The sequence below is a fragment of the Podarcis cretensis genome (genome assembly GCF_951804945.1).
Source record: "Podarcis cretensis genome assembly, chromosome: 15".
Lineage (NCBI taxonomy): Eukaryota > Metazoa > Chordata > Lepidosauria > Squamata > Lacertidae > Podarcis > Podarcis cretensis.
In genome coordinates, this window is record NC_137185.1 from 16,384,534 (window position 1) to 16,401,993 (window position 17,460).

A 17,460-nucleotide genomic window follows, 5' to 3' on the forward strand; every position below is an offset into this window, starting at 1 on the left:
TACAGTATGACAAACAAGACATCAATCTAAAATACATAACAGAAACCATCATAAAGGCAAGAGTAAAAATACAAGATAATAAAAAATAAAACTTAAAAAGCCTGAATAGCACAAAATATATTCCATGGTTGGAAACAAGGATCATATGAATGCAAAATATGTCAAGAATTCATACATGTTGCCAAATAAAATCATATTTAGCAGGATTGTGCCAGCAATGAGATTGTTTGATCACAAACAGCTCCCAAACAGAAGCAAAGTTAGAGGGGTCTACATTGCCCCTGGCAGAACGTAACTTATGAGCCAGTTTTTCAGAGATGACAATAAACATGACTTTTAAAAACCACAGGTCCAAAGAGTAACAAGATGCATTCTTCCATCCTTGAGAGATCACTAAATGAGTGGCGACCAGCAGACAGAGAATTGTTTGCAAACTAAATCACATTAGCACCATCAAAAATGGATCTTCAATTCCTGATTCAAGTCTATGTTGTGCTGTAGACGAAAATGGCACCCCAGAACACACAAGAGGGAAGGACTGGCAAACTGAAGATTGGCAGTTACTCAAAAACCCTTGTAGGGATAAAAACTCTAAGGAGGAAAACCTCAGATATAGTCCAATAAGAATTAAAGAGCATGGAATGTTGACTGGCTGAGTGGGAAATAAAACTGACAGCCAGGTGGGAGGGGGAATGGAAGGGCATTGCTGGAAAGAGAGGAAGAGGCACAGACATCTAAAAATCGCAGAAACAACCATCACATTGTCTGAACAGGTCCTTTTCTGAATCATACTAAAAAAACTACTATAACATGTACCCAAGGAAGTGAGCTGCACAGAGAAAACAATAGAGAAATGAAAGATTTCAATGTAGACAGGACTGGGCGCAAGAATGTTGTTCACCCCCATCCAAAACGGAGACCAAGGTAGGGTGAGGAAAAACAAAAGGTGTTCAATGAGGGCTAGACATGCTCAGTGGAGACGGATGGCTGGCTGACCATTAGGAGGTGGAAAAAAAAAGGGGAAACCAAGTTTGGGGGAAGAGTATGGATTCTCTGGAACTCTGAACAGAAGTGTTCCGCACTACAGGGCTACTGTTGCAGAAGACTAACACCATTCTGAAAGAACAGCTGCTTAAAACCACACAAGTCTGAGCATGCCACAAGCACATGAATCCAGAGGTTGAAAACCCCCAAAACTGCTGTGAAAGGCCAGTGAAGGGACATTTTGTTATCAGTGGCAACAACTGGTGCTAAACCCCCCCCCCCCCCCACATTGTTCATCTCAGGCAGGTTAGTAATCCCTGGCAGGCTTCTATACATGGACAGTGGTCTGTATTCAGCTGGACAGCAGTTTAATTGCACAACTGCTGATAGGAGTCTCCGAACACAACCTCTCTGGCAGGATAACAAGCCAACACAACTGGTATGAGGAACGGATTACTGTGAATTAGGATGCATCTGTGTAGAAGTAGGTTAGCATACTATCTTCCCATCAGTTGCGCTGGGAGTCCAGGGCAGTGCTTCTTAATGTGAAAGTCCCAACATCTTCCTGGATGGGTTGCAAAATGAGGGGCTTTTGTTCCAGGGGCTTTGACCACTAGCACACCATTACTGTTGAGACCCTTTTAAAATAAAGGCTTGTAGAAGGCTTGAAAGGCATTGATGAAAGGAGTTGATGGTTTACAAGTGGGTCCTGAAAGGTTCAGTAAGTCTGCAGGTAGGTTCCACTTCAAAATGTTTGTGAAGCACTTATCTAGGGTGATGCCACAACAACCACCTCACTCAGGGCAGCTAACCCAACAGCACTCTGCAGAGCACAGGTGTTTGACAAAGCTGTTTTCAGAGTGAGCCTGATCAATATTTACTCTCAAACAGCAGTGGAAATCCAGAAGGGACTCTGCTAGGCTTGCCTCTGGAACCCCCCAAAGACTCTAGACAGAGGCTTCACCCTGAAGATGTAAATCATAAGTCACCAGTGAATCCCTGAAAAACAACTATTCCTCATCAGTGCACACTGTGAATATTTTGGGTTTCTATGCTGGGTCCCTCCTTCCTCAGCCAGCCTGAATGCAATTCCTTGTTGCCTGTGGCTGCCATGCAAGTAATAAATACAAAGATGGGCTAATATGTACTCATATCCACTTTATTTAATAACAAACTAGTTATCATTTAATAGTATTTACATGTTCAATTTGCATGATTTCCCTTCCCTAGCACTCATTTCTGCTTTCAAGAAGCACAGCTACCATACAAGCGCTAGGAGCCCTTCTGGACGGTACAGCAAAAAAAGGAAATCTAAACTAATATGAACACAGTGGCTGGGGAAGTTGGACAGTGTAAGGAATAGGTTTCATACCAAGCCCACCAGGAGCTTTCCTTGCCCCCCACCCCCCGCAAATGGCATCCTATGTTTCTTCATGAGTTTCAGGATTACCAGTTGCTCCCAACTTACTACTTTTGAGCCTAAATTCAGTTATGTTCTGTTGCCATTCCAGAAAACCCCAGAGTTCAGGATGATCTGGCCCTCCTCAACCTGGGATCATCATCAGCAATCACTTATTGCCTTCTACTGGTGAAAAGCAGAATGGCACAAATAAATAAGAGGAAGTTTGTGGATGGAAGAGAAGATGATTGCAACACCTGCACAGGGGCTTACTCAAATCATCACGACCCATTAACAGCCATTCAGAAAAGAAGTACCATGTTCTGTAGCATGTTCAAGGGAGGGAAAAGGTCCTTAACAAAGTCTAATTATGAAAGAGCAAAGGATGCCATCAGTGAAGCCTCCTATAAGACTTGCTGTGGTACAAGTGACTTCTGGTAGGCCAATGTCACAGAAAGACTCCACTGGATACCTCCCACCATCCACTCTCACCTCCAAGGGTATGAACAGCTTCTTAAGGAGGGAGATCCTCTGACAAGGGCCAAGGTTTAACAGTCCCACTATCTTGGACAAAGACATTTCCCATATGATTCAGAGCCATATGTTTTTCAAATTCCCAGCAGCCCACCACAATTTTTGGCAGAAGTATTGCCAGTTTTGGCTCCATTTGGCAGGGAACATCATGGATTTTGGCAGAAGCAGTGCCAGTTTTGGCTCCATGTGGCAGGCAACATCATGGATCTGGGCTGTGGGCAGACTGGAAAAAACCAAGGTGCCTAAATTTAGAACCAGCCAATCCTCTAAAACATAAAGGAAACATTCAGATGCCACAAGGAAAGAAAGAGAAAGATTTGTCTTATGCACCCCTCACACATGACCTATAAATTGTCTGTGTGCAATTATCAAGTTGGCTGCAGCGACACCTGTTCCAAGAAGTCACATTAACCACAAAACACCAATATACGGAGTCACAAGAGGAAAAAAAATAAAACCCTTTCAACATTAAATGAAGCGGTAAGAAAAGCAAGTCCAATCACTACTCCCAAGGGACACAACTACCCTGAGCCACAGCTTAAGCCTTTGCGTGTTTCCTGAGTATGGTAAACTTCTAATTTGCAGCCATCTAGACAATGTGCCAGTAACCCACAGCTACTCATGCCCTGAGGCCATCATGGCCATTAAGCAATGAACCCTCTCAAGGCAAAGAATGTGATCTGCTATTGGCCAAGGTCCAGGCTACCTTTTAGGTGCAGTTAGTCAGATTTTTCAGAACTGAATTTTTACAAGTCTCACTGTTTTCAAGCCACTCTGAGTAGGTAAAAACCAGATAAACATTGCGCTTTCTTTTGAAAGAACAGAGCTGCTCACAACTGCAGTGCAAACACTTTTTAAACGAGAGGAAGTTGCTTTCCCAAACCCCAGAGCAAATTCCCTACCCCCTAATAGATCCTTTGTTTGTTGCCAGTTGCGTCATTTCTGTATGGTAAATATTTAATATGCCATCTTCTGCCGTGCAGGAATTGATAGCTGCCTACACCAGCTGCCAGAATAATGGAGCTATTCGCAGAGCAGCTTACAGCTTGGTCTTTCAGGGGATGCAGCCTCTTCACTACAAAGGAATTAGGTCATCCTGCAAAAGCAAGCACCAGCCTGTGAAATCGGCATGCTGGGAAGGGACCCTGAGGGACAGGAAATGAGAATGGCACTGTGGGGTTGGTACTGCTGACCCTCCATGCTTAAGGTTCATCTCAGCTGCCTTTCCACTGAAGTCTTAACACACCTGCACAATCAGACAGCATCACTCAGAACCTATCCAAACAACCGAGCTAGCTCTTGTTTCCTTACCCGAAACTGTTTTCTGCACCAAAATCCTCTCTTTCCCTTTGTAGACAGCCTAACAAATTCATATTTTGTATACCTAAGCAGAAGCAAGTGTTGGCCTTGGGTGGCCCACCTTTTGATAGGGCACATTTGTGGAAGAGGCAAGATGAAGAGACTTGCTCTACTGAATCACCTCAGACCTCCTGTTGTTCACTGGGGTTGGTGGCCAATGCAAGCAATATCACACATATAGCACCTCCAGGAATGTACTTCCCACCCCATGTTCAACAGGATAGTAGCTGATGCCACCCAAGCCCAGCAGACATTTCCACCTGGGTTCACAGAAGCCATCACTCCCAGCTACAACAAACGTAACTAGACCAGAAAGAGCACACACATATTAACTAGCTCTCCTTATGCAGAAATGGATTTTTCTAGGCAGTGAGAAACCAAGTTCACCTTTGTATCTCCAACATAGATGAAAGCCAGCCCCAGCAGAATCTAAACCACCTTCATTTCCCACAGCAATGGCCTCAGCCGGTTTCATTCTCCAAACTGTAGTTGCTCAAAACTACAACCTAAAGGCAGGTTCCTGACTAGCCCACTAATGAAGACCACATTAATGTCTTCCCTCTTTCACCTTTGGAGGAATCAGAGCTTCAAGCTCAACTCCCTCCCCCACCCTTGTTCTGAAGCCTTCCCCTCAAACATCTTACTCTTGTCATTCATCTGTGACTCTGTCCTTCAGCCACCAAATTAAGAACATTTCAAAGTTCTGTAACGGTTCCTTTGCTGGGTACTCGGGGCTTGAAATGTGTGGAAAGGAATGCCGGACTCAAAGCTAAACTATTCGCAAACTGCTGTGAGAAGAGCACTAAAAATACACAGTCCAGCAAAAGTCAGGATAAGAAATTGACTATTATGTAGAGTCCCCCTCACAATGCATCTTGTTTCAGAGGATGTGTGCTTGCACCTCTGTCAACCAATGTCGTCTTCTTCTTTGGCGATCACTTGTAGCCGAGTAAGATTGTCTTCCATGAACACGGTCTTAACAGTGAGTCCGTAAGTGACTGTGGAGGCCAATTCTGGATCCACACATCCTTCCACAGTGGGGACACATGTTTCTGGGTGGGAGTTGATCATGGTGAGGGTTTGCCAAGCGTGCCTTCCTCTTAGCATGTTTCTCCCTTTTGTCCTCAGTTTGAGCATCTTCAAAGTCCATGGCACCTTTGGTAAAGGTTGTTCTCCAACTGGAGCACTAGCAAGCCAGTGTTTCCCAATTGTCAGTGTTTATACTACATTTTAAAAGATTTGCCTTACCTCTTTTGTTGACCACCAGCATTACGCTTTTCATTTTTAAGTTCGGAATAGAGTAGTTGCTTTGGAAGATGATAATCAAGTACCCAAACACGACCAGTTTCTACCATCCTGCAATCTCTGAAGACAGTACCCAGTACAGTGGTGCCTCACAAGACGAAATTAATCCGTTCTGTGAGGCTCTTCGTATAGCGGTTTTTTCGTCTTGCGAAGCAAGCCCATTGACAGCTTAGCGGATTAGCGCTATTAGCGGTTTAGCGGCTTTTAGCGGATCAGCTGATAAGCGGCTTATCAGCGGATCAGCTGATAAGCAGCTTAGCGGCTTAGGAAAAGGGGGGGGGAGGGGAAAAAACCCGCAGGAACTCGCAAGACATTTCATCTTGTGAAGCAAGCCCATAGGGAAATTCGTTTTGCGAAGCGCCTCCAAAATGGAAAACCCTTTCGTCTAGCGGGTTTTCCGTCTTGCGAGGCGTTCGTCTTGCGGGGCACCACTGTACTGGAAGCAGAACAGGGAGTAACTAAAGAGATTAATTCCACACTTTAATACCAAGTGAACAATGAAGTTCACCTGCACATCTGTGGCTCCCAATTCCCTAGGATACTGCAAGGTGACATATTTGATCCATTAAATGCACCCGGCTTCATTCACCATATTTCTTCAACACCAATTTGTGCAATGGAAAGCAGGAAAGCATGCATATCCTGAGATTAAGGAATAGGGCTTCACAGGCTTAGGAAACAGCCTCAATTTAATGAACATACCGTATTTTTCACCCCATAGGGCGCACCGGCCCATAGGACGCACCTAGTTGTTGGTTTTTTTTGGGGGGGGGGGAATAAAGAGAAAAAAAATCCCCCCCCAGCCCGAGCTTCCCCCGACCCCAGCCCCCAGAACAGGCTACTATCCGCAAGCCGTGGGAGAGCTGTGCGAATTTGCGCAGCTCTCCCACGGCTAGCGAAGGGCTGCCCGAAGCCCGAAGCCTGGGGCATGCTGAGCGCAGCGCGCCCCAAGCTTCTGGGTGCAGGCAAGCTCTCTGCTAGCCGCGGGAGAGCTGCGCGAAGTCGCGCAGCTATCCCATGGCTAGTGGATAGCTTCCTGAAGCCTGCATTTGCCCCATAGGACATACACACATTTCCCCTTCATTTTGGAGGGGGAAAAGTGCGTCCTATAGGGCGAAAAATACGGTACCCTGAAGGATGTTACAATGAAGTGCTTTTACAAAAATATGCATGTACAAAGGGGAAGGTTTCTAATGGTGTCAAGATATGACAGTGCAACCTCCACATCAAGAGAAGTGCAACCTCCACATCAAGAGAAAATGCTCTCACCATGTTGCCCTCTTTGTGAGCTTCCACCAAGCATCTAACTGGTTACAAATAAAGTACATAATGCACAGCTGGATGGATATCTGATCTGAGCCTGCAGGGCAATTTTTATGGTCCATAATCTCATAGATCAAATTGCTTGGCCTGGCCCAGCACTTGCAAGAATAGTCAGATTTGTGGGGGACTCTTCTCATGAAATTAAGCATAGGTATTTAGCACCTTATGCCAGATCCACACAGCTCTTTAGAGCAGGGGTGGGGAACCTCAAGACTAGGAGCCACATGCAGTCCTTCAGACCCCCTCTATCTGGCCCTCAGAACTTGCGAATGGTCACACTTCACACCAAGTAATTTTGTCTGGGTGGAATGTATCACTTAATTTTGATAGTGCCTCATTCTTGCCTAGATGGAGAATACAGAGGGGTGTGTGTATGTGTGTAGAAGCTAGTTTACTGTACAAAGGGAACTTTTACATTCATTTGCCTCTGGCTCCACCCACCACTGGCATGTGGCCAGAAGGAAAAGTGGCCCACAGGTTAAAAAAGGCTCCCCACACCAGTTTAAGATGGTAAAGACTGATAAACTAATCCTGCAGTAGCCGAACTGAAAAAATGGGCATGCTTCTGGCTTCTTCCCATGTTATCACCTGCCAATGACAAAAGCACTTGCTTTTTTTGGTCTGTCTGTACTGATGTCAATTCTTTAAATAGCTGTTCAGAACAGAGATATATTTTTATATATAGCAACACTGCGGCAATTTCAGAGAACCCAGTTTCCTGTGTACAAATTTAACTTCTTAGCAAAACTGGTGGATGGCTCAAATTTCAAAAAGGAGTAAAGAGCAGGTGGTTTGGGGTTTTAATGCTTTTATTAGTAAGTCAGTATTTAGATAAAACTAACAAATCCTGTTTAATCCATGCATGGCCTTTGCAGTGCTGAATTGGCAAGGGGCTCATACAAGGCACGAGCCAGGAATAATGCGCATAAGAGCAAATAAGAAGCAACGAGCAACCAGCTCTCCAGGACATTATTAGAAGTATATATTGGGTGCAACCAACTAAGTTCTAAGACCCACTGAAATGAATGGACATGACTAAATTTGGTCCACTAAATTAGACCTACTCAGAGTAGAATTTTGTTTGATACAATGCACTGTGTCTGAAGGAAAATGAACATTTTCCACTACCATTCAGCTTTGCTCATGTTACCTGTGGAAAGCAAACTTACTTAAGCGTTTTGATTTCTATTGTGATACAACAGGGCAGGAAAGATTCCTTCGTTCAGTTTGCCTTGTTTGTATGTGTGGGATTTTCCTTCTTCCATATAGTGTCTGTCCCACCCCACACTGAGATCACACAAGTGCTATGGTCTTTGCAGAATGACTTAAAACAGATATGATGCCCAATAACTTGCTGTACTTTTAATTTCCATTTGTATCTGAAATCCTTTCCCTCTCCTAGTACATCTCTTCAAATACTGGCAAACAACTTCTTCTTCTTCTTTTAAACATATACATTATAGCACCTTCTAAAGAGAACCAGTTTTCCATCACCTTTCCAGGTTTCCCAGGGATCAGCATGAAATGATGTGCCTCAAGCATCCACAAGCAAGCCACCTTGTCCTCAAGCCTTTCCCCTACCAATTATCCCACATAAGACAAGTGTCAGTTTGTGGATGGGGACTCTACATGCCTGCCCACTCAGTGGCTTATTATACACTACCTTCAGCAAGGACGCTACATCTGGGCAGCCAAATGACACAGATATACAGCACAACCATCCCCAGCAACAACATTCCAATTGCCAGACTATTCTTGAGAGAGTTGGCTTGCCTCGCCTCGGTAAAGTCTGAGTGACAGCAGCCACACAACAGCATGTCAACTGTAGGGCACACTGAACAAATCTGCTTTAAGTTCCCTTCACCTGAGTTACTTGGAATAAACAGCCACTGCTCAAGACCAGTCAATTTTCTGCCCATTTCCAGAAGAGCCAAACTTGCCCTAACCCATGTCTGCTCTTCACGAATACACTTTTTAGTCAGAGTGATGGTGATGCAAATGCCTGTTAGGTGTGCCACCACCACCATTACCATGGCCTACTTTTCTAGCAGGCTTTTGGGTGAGAGGAGCAGTGGCGGACGTAACTTATAAATTGTTTGACACTGCTGTTTTTATTATGAGTTTTATTTAAATAATTGTTTGAAGTTCTTGTGTTATTAGGTTGAAAACTACCCTGTGACCTTTTGGCAAAGGGTGGTATACAAATTTCTTAATAAAATAAAAGTCTTGTTTATTTCTTTCAGCTATTTTTTAACAGCTTAATCATCAAAGTTTCAAAGCAGTGTATCCAGACAATGAATGAAGCAGGTTACTCATGGGTTTTTTAGTTCACATGTATGCACAATTGGCTCTTTCCTTCTATATGCCATGTGTTTCCTGCAAGAGAACAGTATTTAATATTTCATCAAGTCCTTTTGTTAGCTGGATAGGAAGGGGCATGCAATGCTTTTACACCTGAAACAGGGAGTTTCAGATAAGCTAATGTGACATTTTCTGGATAAAAGCCACATCTGCCTTTGTATGTCTAAGCACTGGTCTCCCGGGCACATTTATCCATTCTCACTGGTGAACAGATTTCCTAGCATTTAGGGAGTCTCTTCACTGCTTGTGCTTTGCATCTACCCCCATCCCCACATGTCCTTTGCAATCCTGTTCCATCTTCCTGTCACCTTGTTTCTCGTCCTCAGCGTTTCATATACAGTTCCTGCATTGCTAGGTAGAAATTCAGTTGTCCCATGGCACGAATCATTCACTGGTTCACAGGCATTGCACTACTCATTGCTTCCTGTGGGCAGATGTGGTAGGTGAGCTGGACAAAATCAGGACACAGAAGCCAAGCTGGGCACTTTGCCCTGCCTGTTATTTAACCTTCCAAGGGCTGCATGGTCTATCTACATCTACCAATTGGCAGGCACCCTGGTAAAAAAGGAGAATGTTTTGCAGGTGTCAGGATTAATCACATGCTGCAGGGCACGTGCCTTGAATATGTGGGACTTCCAGCTAACTCTTTTTCCCAGTCATCACTGCACTCAGTATTATAAATATACTGCTGTCTAGCTATAAGAACCAAGTGTCAGAAAATAGAAAATGAAGAAACAGCAAACGACCAAGAACCTACTGATACACCTTACAATAACTTTGGTCAGCCTCTTATTTGCAGGTGCAGTGTTTGTACTAATTTCTAGGAAGGCAGACAGTTTCTGCAGTTTTCCGTAGCTGATTTCCTCCACGTGATAGCTGAAGATGGAATCTGAAGCTATGCAAAGGAAGAAAAGCAAGCCACACAGTTGCATCTCTTTTGGCTGAGCCTCTTTCATTTAACAGAAAGCCCATTAGGACTTGGCATACCACCCAGAATTGGAGGGGGCAGGGGGAGAAGAGATCTGTGCGAAAAAGGGCAATGTGGATTTCATAACTATTATAGTCTTTTCAGGAGATAACTCCAAATACTCTCTTACCTAAAGGAAGGAAAAGAATAGCAACTACACAAAGCCCTTTCCCTCACCTTCACACCACAGCCTAATAACCTTTCACTTTCCACTGGGAAGCAGCAAGGTCACTTTCAATTTTCTGCCTAGCTGCTGTCTTCTCTCTAGTCTCTGTTAGTTTGTCACCTTTAGCTGGAGGCCATCTGTGGACTGAAGCTGGTCTTCCTTTACCTACCTCCCCACAAGCATTATTTATTTGCTCTGTAAGCATTTTCCTGCTGCTGACACAGAACACTAAATAAAGAGATAAAGCAAAGTGCAATAAGCAATGCAACAAATATATGCACTTCCCTTGTGGAAAATGTCAAATCCCCAGACTGTACAAATGGGAAGTTGGACTTACTGTGAATTTCCTTTCTTTTCATCCTTGTAGGAGGCCAGAAAGCAAGGGTTTTAAAGGTGTTTTCTTTCTTTTGCTAGGAAGCCCTAAAAAGTCTCCCCCTTTTCTTTCTTTTTTTAGACTAGTCAAGATGGCTCAGAAATGTGTTTAACCTCAAACATATTGCAACAAAAGCATATCATACACCAAAATGCTCAGAAAGACGAGCCGTATCACAAACAAAAAGTCTCCCAGATTTGTCCCCTGCTCCCGCAAGAAAGTAAGATCCATGCTGGATCAGACTAAATGCTCATCTAGTCCAACATGTATTCTCACCGTAACTTTGGATACTCTTTGAGGTTAACTACAAAGTTATATGCAGAACTTCACACAGACAGAGCTGCAGTTTCTATTTCCCTGGGCTGCTGTATTTTACAATGAGAACATTAATTTAATAAGATACAGTACCAATCTCCATCCCTTCCTTGTGTTGGGAGGGCTCTCTCCCTGAGATATCCAAACAGCACAACAGTAAGTACCGTATTTCAGCACCCAGGCTTCCCTTCCTGAGCTTAAGAATAGCCCTGCAGCTGATTTAGGCCAGTGGCCCAGCTAGTGCAGCATCCTGTTTTCACAGTAGTCAAGCCTGGAGAAGAGGAGATTAAGGGGTGATATGATAGCCATGTTCAAATATATAAAAGGATGTCACATAGAGGAGGGAGAAAGGTTGTTTTCTGCTGCTCCAGAGAAGCGGACACGGAGCAATGGTTCCAAACTACAAGAAAAAAGATTCCACCTAAACATTAGGAAGAACTTCCTGACAGTAAGAGCTGTTCGACAGTGGAATTTGCTGCCAAGGAGTGTGGTGGAGTCTCCTTCTTTGGAGGTCTTTAAGCAGAGGCTTGACAACCATATGTCAGGAGTGCTCTGATGGTGTTTCCTGCTTGGCAGGGGGTTGGACTCGATGGCCCTTGTGGTCTCTTCCAACTCTATGATTCTAAGCTATTTGTTCTGTCAAACCTTTCACTTCCATTTCACACCTTCATCTACAGAGCTGAGACTGACGCAGCTTAAAAGAGCAGACAACTTGATATGCCTCGTAGAAGTTTGATCATGTTATCTAGGAATTAAAAAAACCCTATCCAACCCTGCCACCTCACATCCAGAACACTTCTTCCAGGTCCTCACAAGACTCTTTGTTTGCACTCCATTTAACATTTATGGTGTTATTATGCAAAGCAAACCCAAATAATCTAACAAAACAAATCAATATCAGAACAGCTTATTGCTCAGAAGAAAATTTGGTTCCTTCTAGTATTGCCTCCTTTGGGGGGGCAGCCTGTTTGAATTTTAAGGGTGCTAAACTCACATACTGGATAATTTTAAGTTAAATGGGGCACACATTGCAGTTTAGATGCTTATATAATCTATTCAGACAGATAGTGTTGAGTTCAAGTATCACAGGGTGCCTTACGGTTTTGCTGAAAGTACATGTCTCCATATAAATGAATTACCCTTCTATCCCTTGCTCTTCTCCTTTTGGTTTGGTTTTATTTATTTATTTATTTACATTCGATTCTTATCTTATCTTGTTCAGATTAGGCTGCTCAGGGCAAACATGTAGTAAAACAGATCATTCTTAGTGCAACAGCAGCTGCAAGATGCAGCTACAAGGAAACTGATTAGCCTCTGGTTCACTTTGCCATGTCATGAGAGCCCAATTGATACAGCAAAGAACTGCTCCCAGCTCTCTGCCAAACCAAGAAACAATGCACGGTACCCCTCCACAACCTAGAGAAGTAGAGAGCAAGTGACATTCTGAACTCCTATTGGTTTTTTATACAGCACAACAAAATCTCTGTCAGAAAGCTGTTAGTCTAATTATACTGTACAGTGGTACCTCGGGTTACATACGCTTCAGGTTACATACACTTCAGGTTACAGACTCTGCTAACCCAGAAATAGTGCTTCAGGTTAAGAACTTTGGTTCAGGATGAGAACAGAAATCGTGCTCCGGTGGCGCGGCAGCAGCGGGAGGCCCCACTAGTTAAAGTGGTGCTTCAGGTTAAGAACAGTTTCAGGTTAAGAACGGACCTCCGGAACAAATTAAGTACTTAACCTGAGGTACCACTGTATAAGCATTGGATTTTAAATGCCCATACTGGTCTATAGTGATTTCAGAGCTCCATATAAAGTACTGGTTTCACAATTCAGGTCCCAATGGTTTGGGACCAAATTACCTGAAGGACCATCTTCTTCCTTATGGACACGCCTATAGTTTTAACTTAGTTTTAAATGCAAAATGTTGGCTATTCCAGCCAACTCCTAACCACCATTAGCCCAGGCAGCATAGCCAGAGGACAGGGATGATGGGTGCTGCACGTGGTGTGGTCCATCATAGGATCTCTATGGTTGTTTGCAGAGGAGTGAAAACATCTTTACGGAATTTGCTCCCACAAGGCACAGCGATAGCCACCCACTCGGATGACTTTTACAAACAGGATTAGATATGTTCATGGAGAGGAAGCCTATCAACAGCTACTGGCAACAATGGCTATTTTCTATCTCTGCTAAAGGAAACTACCAATATACTTCTGAATGCTAGTTGTTGTGATTCAGAAGTAAGGAAAGTGTTGTTACACTCAGTTCCTGCTTGTGGGTTTCGCATTGGAACACCTGGTTCACCTATGTGAGAACAGGATGCTGGACTAGACGGATTCCCTTTGGTCTGATCCAGTTGCAGAGCTCTTAGACAGGGGGCTGAGCCCTCCCCCCAAATGATGATCACATATGCAAAAAAAAATTACTGTTGGAAGTCAAGACTGATGGATGATCTGGATTTTGTTATGTTTTTACTTTGGTCAATTACAAGGGGGTTCAAGTGCAAGATTGTGATATTGTAAACACTGAACGTGACAACTTTTTTCTGTGGTTAGGCCACCTTCCTTTTTCTTTGCATTCTAACAGCACTCAAAAATTCCTTTTTAAAATATATATATAAACAAGCTTTTGAATCTGTTCCTGCTTAAGGTATTGTTAGAGCTTACTTCCTCCTCTCCCCCTTTTCTTCTGCTATCAGTTTTAGTTTGGATTTTTTGTACTTGTGTTCTTAATGGGTGGATTAGGGTTACTGTTCCCTTTCTTTTTCCTACTATCACTATTAAAAAGATCTACATGCCTGATTATTTATTTGCATTCCAACAGCACTTGCGGGGAGGGGGAAGTAAGTGTGTATGAAGTCATGTTATATATATACATATATATGGGTTTAGGGGACGCAGGTGGCGCTGTGGGTTAAAGCCTCAGCGCCTAGGGCTTGCCGATCGAAAGGTTGGCGGTTCGAATCCCTGCGGCGGGGTGCGCTCCCGCTGCTCGGTCCCAGCGCCTGCCAACCTAGCAGTTCGAAAGCACCTCCGGGTGCAAGTAGATAAATAGGGACCGCTTACCAGCGGGAAGGTAAACGGCGTTTCCGTGTGCGGCTCTGGCTCACCAGAGCAGCGATGTCACGCTGGCCACGTGACCCGGAAGTGTCTCCGGACAGCGCTGGCCCCTGGCCTCTTAAGTGAGATGGGCGCACAACCCCAGAGTCTGTCAAGACTGGCCCGTACGGGCAGGGGTACCTTTACCTTTACCTTTATATATGGGTTGTTTTTATTTTATGCTGGTTCTAATGCATGTGTTTGTTTGTTTATATATTCATTACATAGATTCTGCAGGATGCTGAATTTGCACCTCTTTCCCTCTGCTTCTGACACTTAAGGTGTATATTTTAAGGACCTACCCAACCGCTGTAATTTTAACTTCTTTTCAACAGTTTTTAGGAATGCATTTCAATTACTGTAACCCGCACTGGGACCTTTGGGCGTGGAGGAGTGCAGTAATAACAACAATAAAAAAAATATTGAAGGTCACTTTGTGTTACTTTGGTAAACGAAAAGCAGCTAATACACGCAATTGATAACTATAACAACTACTGCTTCTGCTGTGGAGGCAGAGCCTGGGCATTGTGGCTAGTAGCCTTTGGCTAGACCTTTCTTCCATGAACTTGCCCGAACTTCTTTTTAAAGCTGGCCAGCCACTGCCTCCTGTGGGAGAGAGTTCCAGAGTTTAACGCGGCACTGTGGAAATGACTTTTCTCTGCCCCGAATCCTCCACACATTTCAGCTTCACTGGATACCCACCAGTTCCAGCGTTAAAAGTTTTAAGCTTCGAGTCACCTCGGCAAGCAGAAATAAAATAAAATATTAAAAAGGGGCGGCGGCCAATACAAATACCAGCAACATAAAGGACTGAGCTTGAGAAGGGTATTCGCCAGGGGAGCTCCTTGGGTCGGCGGCGGCGACCACAGCCCCCCTGGCTCCGCTGGCCCTCTCCGCCCACCGACCCGCCCGCCCTCCCCCACGGGAGGGTACCTGCCCCCTCTCGAAGGCGTCCCGCTCGGCGGCCACGGCGGCGTCCACCATCCCGCCGATAACTCCGGGGGGCCTCAGGAAGCGGGCGGGCGACGCGCCTAAAGGAGCCCCCCGAGCGCCCCGCGCCCGCCTGGAAAGAAGCGAAGGAGGCCCCGGCCGCCCTTCTGACAGGAACGCCACTCGCCCCGCCCGTTGGTCCGCGGCGGCTGCCACTCACCGCCCGAGGCGCCGCGATTGGGCGTCCGCGACGAAAGGGGCGGGGCTTTCTTTCCCGCCCGTTTCCTTCTCTCGCAGAGGGAAAGGGAGCATCCCCCGGGCGTCTCCGCGGCAGCCCCGCCTAAAGGAGGGAGAATTCAAGAAAATGCCTCTGCGATTGGATGCTGCTCTAGGCTCCGCCCGTTTCCTCCATGTGCGCCGGCCACCGCCCTTCCACAAAGTTTGGGGCCTTCCGAACGGCCAGGACTGCGACTCCCATCGGCCACAGCTGCAGTTCCCCCCACCGCGCTCGCTGGGGCTGATGGGAGTTGTAGTCCAAAACATCTGGAAGGCGGCTGGTTGCCTCCATGCAGCGGTGGGGAGTGTGCGGACCTCCAGAGGTTGTTGCTGGGCTCCAACTCCCCTCAGCCCCGGGCAGCATGGTCCAGTGGTTAGGGATGGTGATGAGGGGACCTGTGGAGTCCAGAAACATCTGTGGAGCTACGACAGGTGGCCCGTCTCGGCTGTGTTAATTATTATAATCACATAATCGTTATTAATCCCATAATCATTATTAATAATACTGTGTTAATTCCCAATCCTCTTTTTAAAATGTGACCGGCTTCCACAATGACTCAGTGCAGGGAAATTCAAATAAACATTAATGCTATAATATGAAAATATGTTGCATTTCTTTTATTAAATTTAACTGCAAAAAGGGGGTTTACAAAAAAATAGATTTATTAGTAAAATCAATTAAAACAGTCAGAAAATTAAAACCACGATAAACTAAAAACACATCAGCAGCAGCACCAGATTTAGGGCAGTGTGGGCAATTCTGCCCCCCCCCCCCCCAGCACAGAGGTGTGAAGGCACAAAGTAATAATAATAGGAATAAAACTATATTTATACTTACTGAGAAGATGCATTTAAAAGAAACTGCACCAAAAGAAATGATTGTGGAAATATTGGGGGAGGGGGGCAGATTTTGTCCCATATCTCACCCCCCCCCCAAAAAAAGAAAGAAAGCAGAAAGAGCTTAGAAGGCTCCCACAACACACACTAGCATTATTATTATTATTATTATTATTATTATTATTATTGTGTGTGTGTATATATAATTATAGTACAGCTGGCTGCTTTATAAAAATAGAAATAAGTACTGACTGGCAGCTCCTATTTAGGAAATAATAAATAAATAAAACAAATTTATCATTTATTTATTTAGAGTACTGCATTTGCATCCCTCTCTTCAGCCAGAAGGCTCCCAGAATAGGTTATATGCAATCAATTAAAGCAAGGCTGGCTCTGCCCTCCGGCTCACAATCTAAAAAAGCACAAGGACAAGGAAGGAAGCAGGGGGAGGAATGAAACTCAGGCACCAATTCTTAAAACAGCTGTTCTTATACTGAGCAGCTGGCAGGGGCAGGAGATGCCTGATGGAGCTGGGCTTTTGGCAAAGGTGATGGAACCAAGCCTCCTGCTTCCCATCTCTCCCTCTCATGGCATAGCTGCCCTCAGCTGGCAGTTGAGGTCCGATGAAGCTGGCTTGTCCCAGCACAGCTGACGCCTTTCTGTTAATGCTGCAACACCGTTCCTGGTGTGCAGGCCCACCAAAGCTTAACCCTCAACCTGCCCGGTGGAGACGCAGTGCGTGGCATGAGGTGAAGCTGGAAGTGATACTGCCTTCCGCTCTCCCCCCCCCCTCCCTAATTGCAGCAAGCTCTATTTCCAGTTAGCAAAGAAGCATCTGATGAGAACCCCCCAAGGGTGGTGCCTTACCCCCTTCCCTGCTGCCACTTTGCTGCCTCGTCACCTCGTCCTTCTCTAATTCACTGTCTGGAAAGCTGCCCCCCCTTCATTCGGGGTCTGTTCCAGATGGGGCTAATGGACTTGATGCAGCCGTAGCTGGCTCTCCACAAAGCAAAGGATGAATAATTGAACTGTTGCAAGCCCCCAGAGGAATGGGGGAGGTGGGCACACTCAGAATGGTAGGCCAAATCGCTTGGTGGCTGCCTTGGCAGCCTTGACCCCATAAGTCCTGGCATAGGACAACTCTACTTGTTCTAGATGGGATACCTTTGTAGGGCCACCCTATCCTCACAATCCTTCCAACCTCATAGAACGGTAGTGCTGGGAGGG

The 17,460-nt window shown here is 45.1% G+C and overlaps 1 protein-coding gene across 2 annotated transcripts in view; it reads right to left on the minus strand.

The window, feature by feature from the left end:
* HIP1 (huntingtin interacting protein 1) overlaps positions 1–15,295 on the minus strand; it is a 68,328-nt gene extending 53,033 nt beyond the window's left edge. The window contains exon 1 of one of the 2 annotated variants that reach the window (XM_079954505.1): positions 15,128–15,295. Coding sequence is in view for 1 of the 2 variants with exons in the window: in XM_079954502.1 (XP_079810628.1) it covers positions 15,124–15,174 (51 nt within the window). In the remaining variant the exon portion in view is untranslated. Of the gene's footprint in view, positions 1–15,123 lie in introns of both variants that reach the window. The other variant, XM_079954502.1, reaches the window with a different exon arrangement.
* Between the last annotated feature and the right edge of the window lie 2,165 nt (positions 15,296–17,460).